This window comes from Rattus norvegicus, chromosome X (genome assembly GCF_021556685.1).
Source record: "Rattus norvegicus strain SHRSP/BbbUtx chromosome X, alternate assembly SHRSP_T2T, whole genome shotgun sequence".
In the NCBI taxonomy this organism is placed as follows: Eukaryota; Metazoa; Chordata; class Mammalia; order Rodentia; family Muridae; genus Rattus; species Rattus norvegicus.
In genome coordinates, this window is record NC_141554.1 from 25,375,005 (window position 1) to 25,392,567 (window position 17,563).

The 17,563-nt window shown below is 38.7% G+C and overlaps 1 protein-coding gene across 6 annotated transcripts in view; it reads right to left on the bottom strand.

The window, feature by feature from the left end:
* Positions 1-9,788, bottom strand: part of Rragb (Ras-related GTP binding B) — a 50,123-nt gene extending 40,335 nt beyond the window's left edge. For 3 of the 6 annotated variants that reach the window (XM_087598974.1, XM_087598973.1, XM_087598971.1), the window contains exons 1-3: positions 9,177-9,781; positions 8,370-8,403; positions 5,827-5,926 (exon numbers count right to left, since the gene is read on the bottom strand). In XM_087598974.1, the coding sequence (XP_087455100.1) occupies positions 5,827-5,926; positions 8,370-8,403; positions 9,177-9,268 (226 nt within the window). In that variant the 5' untranslated portion in view covers positions 9,269-9,781. 6 annotated transcript variants of the gene reach the window in all.
* Between the last annotated feature and the right edge of the window lie 7,775 nt (positions 9,789-17,563).

Sequence of the window (17,563 nt, forward strand, 5' to 3'; positions counted from 1 at the left end):
TCACTCCCCATTCAAAGCACTCAATGGTTCCTCCATGTTTAATGGGGGTGCACTCAAGGTCCTTCACACTTTGGCTTCCAATCTACCTTTACAATCCCCAGTAATTCATATTAACAAATCCTCTCACTTCAGCCCAGGACATTTTTATTCATAGTCCCCCAACCCTATTACCTCCCCAGTCCTCAACATGGATTACTTTCAGGGGTCGCAAACTTGCTAAATCAGGCCATGTGAGCAAACCTATATCATAAAAAGCTTGCTAAATATGAGGGTAAACATCTACCATGGCCCCACAGAGGTGACAGTTACTCAACTATTGTTTACTTTCCATGAAAAATTATTGGCTTAGGTTTACTAGATCTTTAACATTTTAAATAGTAGCCTGGATTCTAGGTTATTATGAAAACTTTTACAGGAGATTATTACTTCCAATTTTTCTAAAACAGGCCAAAGAAAACGCACCCACAGGCCTCATCCAGCACACAGGCTGTTTGCGACCTCTGCTTTTTTAGTTCTCTCCCACTATCCATTGCTTTTTCTGACATTTGCTGCAAAGCCCCCTTCTTCCTTTCAGCGTTAATCCTAAAACCCAGACTAATTCCCATCTCCTCCAAAAGCCGTCTTTCCCTGATCAAAATCCCACCTATCATTATCGCTCCCTCAGAACTCATTTAAACATTTATTAAGCAACTACTCTCTGCCAGGCACTAAAAAACCTCAAGAAAGAATAATGGAAGATTTTTATCAGGAATATTTCTCAGCATCTAGCAATTTTATTCGACATAATTAACGTGATCATTAATTTAATCACATAATAATATTTCCTGTGTCTATCTCTAAGTTGTTACCTAAACTAACTGCTATCTACTTTTCTACATTTTTATCTTCTCATAATGTATAGATACAAACCATCATGAGAAAGGAAACCATACAGACTTTAGTTTATATAACAGCTCTATCTTTGAATGTCCTTAGGCAAGTCAAGAAAGCTTTTAGAATTAGCTTCTACTTCTGTTAAAAAGAGAACGTAGTATTGACCTCACAGGATTGCTGTGAGGATTCAAAGAGCTATATACATAAAGTGCCTGGCACATAGCAGATGCTCAAACTACTTCCTTTGTCCCCTTTACTTCCCCCTCCTTGGAAAAGGAATCATATCTTACATGTCTTTGTATTTCCAACAGAGTCTACGAGAGAGTAGGTGCTCAAACTGCTATTAATTTGAAGACTATGTATACGGTCTAGTACTAAAAAAAAATGGAAAGAAGTGCTACTGAGAAAGGGAAAGACAATAACAAAAGAAGCGACAGGATTCAGTGACTCTTTAGATATGGGCCATATGGGATAGAAATCTGGTTTCTACTCCCATATTACAGAAACAGTTCTCAAGTGACTATTGGCCGCACTGCCAAATCCAGAGGACTTTTTAGTCCTTGTCTCACTTTCTGCAGTATGACACTGTTGATTACTCTGTTCTCCTGAAAATTAATTCTTCTCTCTTGGGCTCTGGCATCACAGTTACAAAATCTTTGGAAGCTCCTCCCTCATAGGTTCCTATTCTTCTTTCTGTCCCATAAACGTTATTGTTCTTAGGGATTCAAAGTAGACTTCCCCAAAGCAAGATAACTGTCATAATATTACATTTATCATGTAGATACTAACTAGGCAACACTAGTGCACATTTCTCTACTATTTTTCTGACTCATATACTTTGTCTGTACTATAAATATCCCAAGCTCAGTATATCCAACATAGCTCATCTTTCCTTTCATTCCAACAAATCTGCTCCTTTTCAGTGTTCTCCACTTTAGTGAATTTAGCCAGCTGCCTAATATAAAACCGTTCATCCTTTCATTCTTCTCCCCCTCACAATTCCCTCCGAGTTCCTCAGAAGTCCTGTTGATTCTGCTGCTTAAGCAGATCCCTCAGCTCAGTAGCTTTGCACCATAGCTACTACCTCCACCCCAGTCCAAATAAAGCCCCTGCCATCCCTTAAAGTTTTTGAAAACTATAGAAATTTACTTCGCAGTTCCAAAATCTTGAAATTTCTGAGTTCCAGCCACCAGAAGTGTGGAAGTCTAGTGAAAACCAGTCCTCTGGCTTATAAGTAGTACCACTTTCTAGCCTTGCATCACTCCAACCTGTATCCACATTACAGACACAGTGATGTCTCCCAATTGCTGAGTTTTATATCAGTCTTTAAAAGGACTTACACATCCATGATTGTAGACACTAAGAAGGCCAGAATAGTAACCCAGAATTACTAATGGTGCTTGTCTCTAGAAAGTTAGCTTGACAATGAAGAATAAAAATGAACATTTTATACTTAAATAATGTTCAAAGCTTTCACAAGTATTATTTTGAATTAAAAATGTAAGTCTGACCATGCTCACTTTTTTGTTTAAAAATCTCTCATAGGTTGACAACCTTTCTTGGCTTATAAGACATTTTATATATAAGCCCCATTTCTTACTTCCCTGTTAAAGTTTATGTTTCCTGTATGTCCCCTTTGGTTCTCCTATAACCTTCCTGCTCTGTTATTATTGGAGCAACTGAAAAGAATAAAGAAAAACAGAGCTTTGGGGAATCAAATTCACTTATGGGGCAGAAAGAAGAAAACATTATAAAGATTAACTCATCTTTTTAAAGCAGGGAGGGGTGGTTAAATGCAAAGGAAGAAAATCAGGGTAATGAAGCATTAAATAAAAAGCCAAGAGAACAGAATTTTGAGAAGATAGGAAATCTTGGAGTTGTCAACAGTGTTTGAGACTAAAATATTTCATAATCATTTTAGTGACGAATTTACCATTCCAAAAACACATTTTAATGTTTACCTAGTAAATTAATAATATCATCATTACTGTACTTAAAATTTCAAAGTTCAGGAGGCTTTAAATTTAACAAAATAAAACTTGACTTTTTTTCAGGAATGACAAACTGGGAAAACATTAACACATTAAAGGCAAACAATATTTTAAAAGTAGTATTCTTGTTTACTACCTTTAAAGCAAATCAGTAACTGCATCAAAAGGGATAACAAATACAAAGTAATGCACTACATATATTCTGAACCATTTCACACATTTAGCAACAAACACAGACCTTTCTTCATTAGTGACAAACTCATTAATGGCGATATGCTAAAACATTAAGACCAATATTTTTCATATATTTTTTACTATCTTTAAGAAAATTCAGGTAATACTAACCAAGTGTTACCAGTCAATTTACTACATGACATATCTTTTTTTTAAAAAAATATTTACTTATTTATTAAATATAAGTAAACTGTAGCTGTCTTCAGACACACCAGAAGAGGGCATCGGATCTCTTTACAGATGGTTGTGAGCCACCATATGGTTGCTGGGATTTGAACTCAGGACCTCTGGAAGAGCAGTCAGTGATCTTAACCACTGAGCCATCTCTCCAGCCCAACATGACATATCTTCAGGGGTGGGAACCTCATCCCACTGACATTATCCAGCAAGAAATACTTCCAGATATATACTTGTCGAATATATAGTCTGTTTTAGTGACTAGGATTATATAATTTAAATTTAAACCATTATGCTCATAATAATGCTGGTGGATTATGCCAAAGTATTTATAGTAATTTCAGGAATTCTGAAATTCTTTTTGTGAGACTATTCACTGGATTCAGGGTAATAAACCAACTCTGTTGATAAATTAGAAACAGGAATATCCGTGATAGTGAGAAAAGATGTTTCAACAAAGCAAATAGAATTTAAAGTATGAAGAAAAGGTCTTCCAGGAATTGATGAGTCGTGTAATGTAGACAGACTTTGTCATAATAAAAAGAAGAGTACAAACTGTTATTCCAACACTGACACTTACTGGCTGAATGTGATTAATTTTTAAGTTATACTCTCATTGACTATTAGAATAAAGATAATTGAAAACTAGAGCAAATGAGGGAGGGCATAAAAGTTACAGTAGTTTAATAAGCATCTTTACTGAAACCACACAGATACTAGCCCTATATATTTAATCTAAAAGAGAAAAAAATTGAATATGAAATCAAGGCACAAGACAGAAAAACATTTGGACAAGTACACTTTTAGAGGCCAGATGTCAGCTACAAGTATGACAAGATAGGAAACTATCTTGACCAACATTTTTGACAATAACTTAGATATTTATCAAATATAGAACTGTATATAGCTATGAAGGACAGCTAACATATCAAATGAGAGAATAAGTAGCTAAAATCCTTTGTATTATGCACAAGAAAACTGCAACCCAATGGTGTGGATTTCAAAAAAAAAAAAACATGAGCCATCTAAGTAAGGCTTAATTATTGAGTTCAAAATATGACCTGTACAAGAACAAGAGGATGTGTATACTTCATTAAAATACATACAAGGATGGTATATGCTTCAATAAAACATAGGCAAAGATGAGTTGTGGCTTTCATTATTATTCAGTAAAATGAAGATTGCTCTAAAACAAGAAGGTAGGATTTCATCATGTTAACAGCAAAGTAATGCCCAGAATCATAGATGTAGTAGGCACATCCTGCCCTGATTAGACCACACCTGCATCGAGTCTTATAAGAAGTCCTTAGAAGGGGGGTTGGGGATTTAGCTCAGTGGTAGAGTGCTTGCCTAGCAAGCACAAGGCCCTGGGTTCAGTCCCCAGCTCCGAAAAAAAGAAAAAAAAGAAGTCCTTAGAAACATTTTAAAAGTATGTCCCATGAGGAACCAGAGATGTTTAAGGTAAGGATAACAAAATTTGGGAGGTAGAAAATGGGTAAGATAAATTAAGATATTGAGTGTTCTCAAATATTTGTACAGAACCGAAGAGAACCATAGTAGGAAGGAAGGAAGGAAGGAAGGAAGGAAGGAAGGAAGGAAGGAAGGAAGAAAGAAAGAAAATCTATCTAGAAAATAGTTTTCTGATCACCAAAACTGTTCTAGTTATAGAAGTCTACACTATACTCCAAGCCCCCAAATAGAAATGTTTCCTCCCCCTTTGTATCCCAGAGTCTGGAATATGATGGGCTTGAAACCAGATTGGGGCACCTGAACAGTGCTAACTTGTTGCTAAAAGTACTGAACGTACTAGCATCCCAGATTGTAATCTGAAGGCTAGGCAGAGCAATGCCCGCCCTCACCCAGAAGCCAAGAACAAAGGCAGAATTCAGAAATGCTTCGATGCTTCAGAATGAAATGACAATCTGCATCAGAGTAGGGCACTCCCAGGATCCTCCATTCATTGTTCTGGTAGCCATTATAGCCAAGAAAGTCTATATTAAAATTCTAGCCATAAAGATCACTAAGATATTTCCCAACTCAGAGTAGATGTTCCAAGGAGAAGACCTATGTGTATTAAAAAAAAAAGAGCAGAGTGCAGAACAGGTATACTTCTCTCCTTACTATCCCTGTGTTTACCTTGGAATAAAGACAACAACGAACTCCTGTATTAAAACCATATTAGGTTTTAATGTACTCTAGTTAAGACCAATGATTTTCCCCTTGGTGTGAAAAGTTATAAACAAGCATTCTCCCCACAAAAAGAGCAGGCAAAGAGTCCCTATCCTTGCCCAAGAAACAGGAGGATACACAGGAAGTTAGCTGAGAACATTCCATTTCACAAGCAATCTAGAAAGGGAAGCAGCTCCCCAGGATAGTGAGCGATAATAATCAGAATTAGGCCACACACACATTCTGAGAAATGCAAAAAGGGAAAGCATGCTCCAAAGCAAATTCATCAACCTGTGCATTCTCAAGCTGCTGCAATCAAGTGTGTTATGCAGATTATTAACAGCCAAGTCACCTCACTTTACAATACGATGAAACATCTTACTTGTTGCACCAAGACGACGTGTGTCTCTGGCAATATAATTTGCAAAGATAATAGACCTCATGCTGGTCTTACCAGATCCACTTTTACCCATCAACAGCACCTAAGGACAAAGTAAGAAAAAAAGTCAGCAAGTCTAGAGCAAATCTAGTATAAAGGGAGCCATTTCTCTTCTGTAGTTGGCATTTTACAGATGTGTAAGTATCAATGACCAGTATGGATACCTGGAATTAAACCATTCCCCAGCCAATGGTGATAACATTTCAACAGCCAAGCACTTACCTGTTATGAGTTACACATCATTTTAGCAATAAAACTGTGGTTTGTTATTGTACATAATATTTATCTAGAACTACATTAGAAAAATACCACTTTAATACTAAAGCAACCCTATTCTCTTATAATCTAAGGACATCCAACAATCAGATTTCATATAGTATAACTGAAAAGTTCTCCCTATTTCTCTGTTTAAGGTCAGGTTTTTGTTTTCATTTCAGCCCATGATTTCATCCCTTCTACATATTTCTATAATTTTTATTTCATTATTTTCTGTCTCTTCTTAATTTTCTCATGCCCTATAAAACTGGACACTTAAATTACACATAAGACCATTCATGACTTTGCTTATTTACTTCTGTCTACCTTGATTCGCCTAGCCTGGAACTTTTTGCGTTCATTTACATTTAACTGAATGGCTTAAAGTCTTTTTGCTTCCAGGCATTTAGGGAGTCCTGGATTTACGCTGTATTTTCTACCATCCTTTATTCTTCTTTCTACTAAGTTCCAACTTATCCTTCCAAACTTGATTCAAAAATCATCTTGGGAATTTTCTCTGGAGCTGGGGTTGTAGCTCAGTACTAGGGTACTTACCTAATACAAGTGAAACCTGGTTTCAATCCCCAGTATCCTCCCTATAAAGTTTCTCTGACCTAAATGCCTTAGGCCAGCGTTCCTCAACCTGTAGGTTGCAACCCCTTTGGGGAGTCAAACAACCCTTTCACAAGGATATTTACATTGTGATTTGTAACAGTACAAAATTACAGTTATGAAGTAGTAATGAAAATAATGTGGTTGAGGGTCACCACAACACGAGGAGCTGTAACTGAAGGGTCACAGCATTAGGAAGGTTGAGAACTTAGGCTTAGGCTCAGGCTGACTGGTATCTTGCCTGCCCCTCAGTGGTACTACTATATCATTGCAGACCATAAAGCTCTGCAGTCCCTCCTTTGGGTAACTCACAAGACTCTCTGACAAGACTGGCAACACTGGAAGAACAGAGGGAGTGTCTTCGTATCCTTTGTGCACTGTATTATCTCCAGTACCTAACATGCAACAAAAGCTTGAAATGCACTTATCAAAAGAAAGAACGAGCCATTAAAACAAAAATGCAAGGACTCTGGTTGAGAGCAAGACTTTATAGACATCTTTCTTGTGTTAGGATTTAGCAGAAGAAAAACACCTGTGAACAAAGCCATATAATCTTGCAGTACAAGGAAACAGAGTAAACATGACTTTCTGAGTCCTTTTAAGCACAGCATTTATGAGATACAGTTCCGTTAACTTTCCTTTTCAAGTGAAAGAGATATCTATTCTACCTTCAATCCTAATATATCTTATCCAAATATCTGATTACAAATATAAGGAGCTTTAATGAAAACATACTGGACATGGGTTTATTCAGCTCAACAATTTAGATATCCAGCTTTACCTAAGAAAATGTAATTGCTTAGCTAGTCTAAAATTAATATGGACGTTTTCCTTGTCCTTTGCAAAAAAAATAACTAAATTAACTAAAAATTAATTAAGCAATAACTATATCTATTTCTGGGGGTAAAAGCTGATCCTTCAATGCATGTGCATTGCAGAACCATTAAAGAAAATGGCAGTTTGTCTCCTTTCTCCCTTCCACAGTTCTTAAGCTTTTCTTTCTACGTACTTTCTCCCTCCTAATTATGTAGAGATTTCTGGCATTTTTTAGGCATCCTTGTTGACAGCAACTTCAGGCATTCATCAAAAACATCCTCCTAGCAAACTCGAGGCCCAGAATTGAATTTTAGATGAAGTCAGACTAAAAATACGGGAACTTTTTCATCCTTCCATGGCAAGGATAATTATGTTGTGGTGTACAGGGTGTTTATTCATGTAAACTTCCTAACAGCCCTATGAAGGTTATTACCAGCACGTCACAAATGATACCAAATCCCAAAGGTCAAGAAATATGCTTCCAAGCTACATTCCTAGGGATACTGTCTAAGTCCCAATAAAAGTACAAAGCAAAGAACATCAAATTCCGGTTAGAAAAAAAAATTCACGTAACGTTTGATTTGAGTAAAAGAATCAGTACACACACAGAGGGCTGTGTAATATTTGTATATGTCTTGACTCCATGAGATTAATTTTAGACAAAGTAAATCTGATAGTAAATAAAGGGACGAGTGTATCAAAGACCACGTAGATTCTTGCCATAGTCCAGAAAAAGCCAGATTTCCTGAACTGCAGCTCCTTACCTTTTCCTTCATGTTACTGATGTACCTAACACATCTTACCTTTTTCTTCATGGCTGCATTTGGCATTGCCCACCTGTAGATATAAACCAAAAGATAGTGTTTCTGTGATCTAATTGCCTTTTGGGGGGGGAGGGGAGACAAGTAAACAGAGAGATGCAGAATATTCTTTAAAACAGCTAAGGATGGATGAGACCTCGTTTCAGAAGTCTTCATTTTCCTAAATTATAAAGCTGAGTTTATGTTCCCTGTTTCCTTCATCAGCTCAGGAGATGCTTCCTAGGAAGGCATATTTAGGAATATAAACCATTTAAATTCAAGATTTGATATTTTGTCATAAAGCTGAAGCAACATCCTGGGTACTTTTATAAATCAAACAGTATTTTCATATTCGAATGCTATTTTTAAAATCCATCTCCTTATTTTTCAAATCTAGAAGCATCTTTGGACCTTCAATCGTCCTTCCAAGCCATATTTCATTCATTAAAGGCACAAAGTACATATAACGCAGCTCTTAAAATAAGCATATCGCATTAACGTCATTGGTCAGCAAATGCCTGTCCTCTCTTTTTCTATCATCAACAAGGTGATAACATCAAATAACCTTTATGGAAAACACAAAACAACTCAGAACTGTCTCAATTAGAACACTACGCATAAACCAGGAATCTCAGCTCCAGGCAAAGGGCTGTTTCTATTCTGTTTTCCGTCATCAAGAGCATAATATCAATCACCTATAGGTAAATTAAAGCAATTCATCACTGCAGGTTAGGGGTTGTTGCATCTCACAATACTCTCTACAATTAACATGCCCTCCCTCCCAGGTGCAGCATAATCCCCTTCACCCACCCAAGCGATCCTTCCGGCTCCCCTAGAGGAGGCTCCACTTTTGGGCCCACATTCTCTTTCTCCGTCTTTTTCTCGGAGTCAGATTCTTCCATCGCGCAACAAGTCCTTCACAGTGCCTTCTAAATCCGCAGTACTGTTCTTCTGGCTCACCTTCTCTACTGCCTATGCTCAGCGCCCAGGGCCCGCGGGGCCTGCTCTATCCCTGCCTCCGCCTTTGTCCACTGGGGGGCCGCTTTTCCCACAGTTACCTTTACCGACCCGAACTTAGTCTCCAGGCACAGCCGAGCAAGCCAGCCCAAAGGAGCAAGCGATTCGTGCATGCAAAGGAAGAGATGGAGGAGAGGGAGGGCAAGGTAGATGAGGAGTTGGTCCCGAGTTTGGGCCTCACTCTCCCAGGTCTCAAGACCCAAAGGTAACTTGGTCAGCTTCTGTGCAGACTGCAAAGGCTGAGATAACGGAATGAGCTGAGCCGAGCTGCAGAAGCAAAGCGGTCACTGCCTGGTGGCTCCTCTCGACCTCGCTGCCAGTCACAGACCGCCTGAGGATGCTCTTACTTCCGCGCCCGCCCTTCAGGAGCGCAAGAACCTCACTGCAACCACGCTACTGCAGGCCAGGATCACGTGGGAACCTGCCGTAGTCCCAGGGCCTGTCACGTGCCGCTACCCTTTTGGGGGGGCCCTGGGTTTGCTTGGAAGAATACCATAGAGACTGCTTTAGGAAAGCCAGAGTGCCACCCGCCATCACGTGGCTCGGGCTCTCATTTCCGCGCCATTGGCCCTCAGGGCGGCCTGCGGGCACCTAGACACTGATGGACACGGCCCCGCCCACCCGCTGCTCAGAGTTAAAGGAGAAGGTTGCAATTTCAGCACCTGCTGGGTAGCTGTTTTCCCTGCTCCTTATGATTAGGGCCCTGTGCATTTTTGCATTTATGGTAACTTTTCTTCCCGTTAATCCTTATGACAGTTCTAGTCATTCAAAAGGCAATACATCTAAAGTGCTTTAAACTGTCTTTCCCATAGGAAACTCTCAATAAGTTGTTATTGCCACGTCCAGAAACACAGAGGGTTTAACACGTTCACCGCTTAACTTTTAAAGGTTGCCAACGAATTTTTAAACTTCCTGATGACCATGTAATACTTGTTCATGCAGAGTTTTATGTGGAAGATAAGCTATTTGTCAGCCAGCTCTCAAATCTCAACCCAGCGAGTTCCAACCTCAATGACCTAAAAGCATCTTAGTCTTGGAAGTGTCTTAAATGTGATACCAAGGAAACAGGCTGAGGAAAGGAGTTGCTCCTTTAAAAGACTGACTTTGTCATTCACAGTTTGCAATGGCCTCAACTTTCTTAGCATACAGTAATGTTCGCTAGAGGTCTTCCCGACGCACATTCTATTAGAGTATGGGTCTTTTGTATCTGCAGTAGTTACTTCCGGTCGTATGCTTTTTACTTCATAATATTCCTTTGTTCTTTTCCTTTTGTTGTTGAGATTATACTATAGACACTTCATTTCTTTCCCTTTCCTCCCTCCAAACCCTCTCATATAACCAACCCTCCTTGCTCTTTCAAAGTCAGAGCTTCGTTCTTCATTAGTTGTTGTTACATGAACATACATGTCTATACATAGATATTCCTAAATATAACCTGCTCAGTCGGTATAATAATAGTATTTATATGTTTTCAGGGCTGAGCACTTGGTATTGGAAAACCAATCAGTGTATTCTTTCCTGTGGAAAAATATTTCTCCTGCTTTGAGTATTCTTTGGTTGCCTGTAGTTCTTTGTGTAGAGTATAATACTTATTTACACAGTAATAATCTTGTTTATTTGATCTCTGAGTACAGAAGTTCTATTTCAATGCTGTAAGGATAAGCACTTTCTTTTGAAAAATGTTCTGCTATGCACTAGGTTCACAGACCAGAATGTGAGTATATCCCTGGTATTCACTGAGTACTGTTTGTATAAAGATAGGAACAAATACATTAAGGACTTTCTGATTAAAAACAGAAAGGAGAATGATGTACGATAACCCCCATTATACATCTGTGTATTTTGAGAAGGAGCATGCCTAAACATTTTCAGGGAGTAAAGTCAATGAAAAGAGGGGAAACAATTGCTGTGAAATTTCTGGAGAGGAGGAGGAAAGGAAGCCAGAGCACAGCTAGGAAAATTCTTTATAGATAGAAGACAAAAATTCTATGGAGCCATGAGTAGGAGACAAGAGTAGGCAAGGACACCAATCAGTCTGTAGAAGTTGGTGATAAGTTGCATATATGAGGAACTATCCCAGCTGTTGTAGTCTATTATCGGTGTTGGAAAAGCAAGGTCATTTTGGGAAATTGAATAGAGATGAGACTTACAGAAATTGGTTGAAATGTTAACCATTTGATGGGTAAACAAAGGAACAGCATAAAGAAACAAGACACAAGGATTTCTGTTCAGTATTGAAAGAACAATTAAGGCTGGAACTAGGAAGATATCATGGCAAGCATACATGGATTGGTTTGAGAGTATGATTTTTGTTCTAAATGGAGTGTCTGAAGGGGACAGACTAGGGGTGACCTCTGAATCCTCTTCCAGGGCTTTTGGAAGTTGAGTAGGAAACAAGGATAAGAATAAAGAACTAGGAATCTATAAACACTCATCTTCTTATGTTCCGTGGATGCTCTTGTGGATAAGGAAAAATATAAATACTTCATAGATTTAGGCAGAAAAAGTAGGAAAAGAGCTAAATTGAGATTGGTTTCAGTGACATAGTGTAATGCTTTGAACAACAATGTCCCACAAAAGCTCAAGTATTTGTTCCCCCCAATTGAAGGTGCTGTTTGGAGAAGTTTAAGAGGCATGGCTTTGGAGCTAGAGAGCTGGCTCAGCAGTTAAGAGCACTGACTGCTCTTCCAGAGGTCCTGAGTTCAATTCCCAGCAACCACATGGTGGCTCACAACCATCTGTAAAGAGATCTCATGCCCTTTTCTGGTGTGTCTGAAGACAGCTACAGTGTACTTATATATAATAAATAAGTCTTTTTTTAAAGAGGCATGGCCTTATTGGAGGTAATATGCCACTGAAGGCAGCTTTTGAGAGTTTAAAAACCTGCACCATCTAGTTGTTCTCTCTTCTTCATACTTGTGGTTCAAGACTGAGTTCTCAGCATCCTGATCCAGCTGCCATGCTTCCCTGCCGTGATGGAGTCTTATGTCTCTGGAAACAACCAAAATAACCTCTTCCTTCTCTAAGGTGTCTTGGTCACTGTATTATGTCAGAGCAGTAGGAAAGGAACTAATACAGATGTTCGAACAATAGATGGCTAATCAATTTCATATTTAAGTTTACGATGGAATAGAAGCTATTCTGGATACTGAGAACTTGATAAAATAGCAGGCCTTAAACAAATTATTGGAACTCTCTGAACTTCATTTTCCTCTAGTATACAAACTTCTTTTTTAAAAAGATTTATTTATTTTGTGTATATGAGTACACTGTAACTGTCTTCAGACACACCAGAGGAGGGCATCGGATTCCATTACAGACGGTTGTGAGCCACCATGTGGTTGCTGGGATTTGGACTCAGAACCACTGGAAGAGCAGGCAGTGCTCTTAACTGCTAAGTCTTTTCTCCAGCCCTGTATACAATCTTCTTAATAACAACATTCTCAGATGGTTTAAGGATTGGACTAGACTGTGAAAGAAAATTACCCTGTATAGTGGTTTGCCTATAAGTGGTACTTAGTAAATGATATTTTAAAATTTGAAGTTCCATGCAAACTGAATGATGGCTATACTAGTATCTGATAAACTAGACTTGAAGTCTGATATATATATATATATATATATTATATATATATATATACTAGTTATAAGTTCATATGTATTCAATATAATATTTCCCAGGTATATGAAACAAATATTCTGTCTGTAAAGTGAAAGACTCTAGTATGTTATAGCATGGAATTTTAATACCACACTTTACGAAACAAAATAATCTAGACAAACTCAGTAAAACTTAAAATACACTTTCTATTACCCTAGATCCCTAGAACAAACGAAACTCAAGACGGATGATCAAAATGTGAATGCTTCACTCCTTCTTTAAATGAGGAAAAAGAATACCCTTGGCAGGGAAGGGAGAGGCAAAGATTAAAACAGAGACTGAAGGAACACCCATTCAGAGCCTGCCCCACATGTGGCCCATACATATACAGCCACCCAATTGGACAAGATGGATGAAGCAAAGAAGTGCAGACCGACAGGAGCCGGATGTAGATCGCTCCTGAGAGACACAGCCAGAATACAGCAAATACAGAGGCGAATGCCAGCAGCAAACCACTGAACTGAGAATAGGTCCCCTATTGAAGGAATCAGAGAAAGAACTGGAAGAGCTTGAAGGGGCTCGAGACCCCATATGTACAACAATGCCAAGCAACCAGAGCTTCCAGGGACTAAGCCACTACCTAAAGACTATACATGGACTGACCCTGGACTCTGACCCCATAGGTAGCAATGAATATCCTAGTAAGAGCACCAGTGGAAGGGGAAGCCCTGGGTCCTGCTAAGACTGAACCCCCAGTGAACTAGACTATGGGGGGAGGGCGGCAATGGGGGAAGGGTTGGGAGGGGGACACCCATAAGGAAGGGGAGGGGGGAGGGGGGATGTTTGCCCGGAAACCGGGAAAGGGAATAACACTTGAAATGTATATAAGAAATACTCAAGTTAATAAAAAAAATAATAATAATAAAAAAAATCAGAACTGTACTGATAGATCAAGTCAGTGCTCAAATAAATCTTCACTTAGAAACAAAAAAAAAATACACTTTCTACTGAATGGACCTTGAGAAACATATCTAGAGTATTCCACAAAAGAGCACAAAAGACATTTCCTCTATTTGACTTGGAAAATGCCACGGGACATTGTTATATCACAAAAATAGAAGAAATTTAAAGAACATTATAATTGTTACTAAGTTTTTTTTCTGACCACTATGCTATAACACTAGAAAGAACTAACAGAAGTTGTAAAATCCATAAATATGTGAAAATTAAGCAATGTACTCATGGATATCCAGTGAACAAAGGGGAAATTACAAGAGAAAAACAAAATGATGATTATACAAAAAAATGCTACATTAAAAAAGAAAGTGTTCAAACTCACAAAGCAGAACAACCCAATGCTCCTTCTCAAGTAAGTAAAACTGAAAAATAAGTCCAGATTTACAGAGATATTTTCCAACAAGTAAAGATCCGAGCAGAGTATTGAACTAGAAATAAGCAAAACCAATACGAAACTCAACAAACCTGAATTGCTGTATAAAGAGAAATAGAAGTGGCATTCCTTTAGCTAGACTAATTAAAAAATCCCCTCCCTCCCAACCCCTCAAATTGTGAAGAAAACAGGAACAATTACACCTGACACTTGCAGAAATTCAAAGGCTTAGACGAGACTGCTATGAGCAATTTAAGGACAATAAACTGAATAACCAGAACAAAATGGGTAAATCCTTCTTATTTTTCTTTTTATGTATTCTTCTCTCATACAATGCGTTCCAACCACAGCCTCCCCTCCCTCCACCCATTCCAGCTCCCCTCCCCCCAACCTCCCGTCTCCCTACTCCTTTGTTTCCCATTAGAAAAGAGCCAAACAGGACTGACAGGAAGAAAGAAAGAAAGAAAAGAAAGGAAGAAAGAAACAAAGAAACAAAGAAAGAAAGGAAAAGAAAAGGGTAGATTCTTAGTAATACATAACTTACCAAAAACGGAAGCACAAGGAAAGAGAGCCCAAGAACTGATTTCTTAAAAAGAAAGGAGAATAAATACTCAAATATGACCTACAAAGGAGAAATCCAGGACCTGATAGCTTCTTGGCTAAACTCTACCAAACACTTAAAAGAAAAAAATATTCTTCTTCTTTTTCATGCTATTCCTGCAAATTAAAAAGAGGAATACTTCTAAATTCTCTTTGGGAAGAATGGAAGACTTTCATAAAATTTCTGTTTATTGAAATATAAGTGTAAGTTTGCATGTGTGTAACTTAGAGAACAAAATTACCCATTCACCCCATAGGGCCCTTTGAGTATAAGAACTTACTAGTATGTTTGGAGCTTTTTCATCTTCTTCCCTCGGTGTAATCATGATCCTGGATTTGGACAAATCTCAGTTCACTGTTATTTTATTCATACGTCTATCTAGTCCTAAGTAATGTTGGTTTTTTATGGTTTAACTACACATATCCTGTCTTGATTTTATTGACCCTAGTCTGAAGATTTACATTCTTGATAAAATTAACATCACCCCATCACATCGTATATACTCTAAATACATACAAACTGGCGATGGCTAGTTTTAATTGCTGACCTGAAAAAAAATGGAGAATCACCTGGAAGATGGACTTCTGAGTATATCTGTGGGATTAATCTAATCACATTAATCAAGATGGGAAGACTAGTGCCTGGGTGAGTGGCATCATTCCCTAGGCAGCATATAACTTGAACTGTAAGAGTGGAGAAAGTGAACCAAGCACTAGCACCTATGCGTTTATTATTCTCTGTTACCCTCATGGATGTAATATGACTTGCTCTATCAGGTTCTTGCTACTGTGACTTCCCTGCTATGGTAGATTGTAACATGGAACTATGAGTCAAACACAACAAAATGAACCCTTTCTCCTAAAGAGCATTAGACTACACTTGTACTTTATAGACAGTAATCTGAGGTTGAGAGCAATGAATGTAGTTGCTTATATGCCAACCACTAGTTGTATGAAGAACAAATTCCAAACAAGTTTTGTTAACCTCTCTTACCTATGACAGCATCTTGTTGTTACGAAGAAGAAAACGTCCTAAGGCAGAATAGTTTTTGACTCAAAAGACTCAATGTACTCTTACTTCTGAATGTCTGAGGACCCTGAGACATAAAAGGATACATAAGAAGAAATCTTCTACTGATATATAGTATGAGACCTCACCTCATCTATGTAAAGTGTTCTGAGAAAAGATACTGCACTAGGAGAAACACAGTTGCAGATATCCCACAGGAATGGCAAAGAGCCCAACCTGTATTCATGCTTATCATGTGAGGGAAAACACCTCACGGAAACTGGTAACTCCCACAAAGGATTCAGAACTTCATGTTCCTAGGTTTCTAACATAATGTTAGATAATGTACTCACTTGAATAAGCCTGGCTGTCATTGCAGCCGCTTAGGAGGCAGACACAGGAGTATCCTATCCTAAATGTTGTAGTATGGCTTCTTCCTCTAGGAAGCTGTTAAAGACCCTTGACTCAGTGAATACCCAAGAAAGAGAGCTGCTCTATGGCCTCATGCCTCTGGCTGTTACACTGGTGGCTAGAGCCAAGGCAATGCTCAAGGTCCCCCCAGCATCCTCCTCTGGGCAGGGTAGCAGTGGAAACCATGACATCCTCTGTCACCCTACCAGTAAGGGGCACCTGAACACAGTATAGAGGGGAGCGATGGTGAAAGTTTCATGGGCACCTGCATTTAGTCTTGGCAATTGCATAGGTCTCCATGCATCTGCCATGCCCCTGGGCAAACCTGATCTGCTAGTTTAGGAAGGTGCCATCCCTGCCATGTTAGATCACACATATACTACAGTGCATGGTACAAAGTGGGCTTGGTTCACAGTCACTCTTAGTGAGCCAGATTCATTAAAGTACTTGCTGATACAGGAAGGGCTAAGCCCAGAGTTAGAGTCTCTAGAAGCATACCTAAATGCCTCAGAAACTGGAGAAAGGGGATTCCCAGAGAAAGCTGGCAGGCAAGGCTAGCCAAATTTGTGATCTCTGGATTTGACTGAGAGACCATAGCTCAGTGTATAACGTGAGGGAGCGATTGATGTAATTTCTGATATCAAGCTTGGGCATCCATGTGCATGTGTGCATACACATGCACAGACACACACACACACACACACACACACACACACACACACACACAGTAGCTCTTTAAGACAATGGAAAACTATAGATTACATTTGTTTAGAACATAATCCTATGAGAACTGTGTATCTTTTTTTCCATTCTGTTGAACTTCAAAGGGCTTGGATTAATAACATAAACTCAGTGATCCCTGAATCACCAGAGATTGATGTGAAAAAGTGCTGTGACTACTTACTGCTTCATTCATGAAACCAGAGCAGGAGGAAGGAACAGAAGAAGTCTAGAGATGAAAAGCCCCAAACTGTCAGGTTGCACACACAGAGCATAGTTGTGTTCTGAAAATGAAGGTTTCCCTTGTTAGGAAATGGACAGAGTATATATGAAAAATGCCATTTGAGAAAATTACAGAATGGATATATTAGGAATCAAGTTTATACATAAAAAAATAGTTTTCTGAGTTTTAGAGTTAATTTTGTGAAAACCAAGAAATAAACATCAAC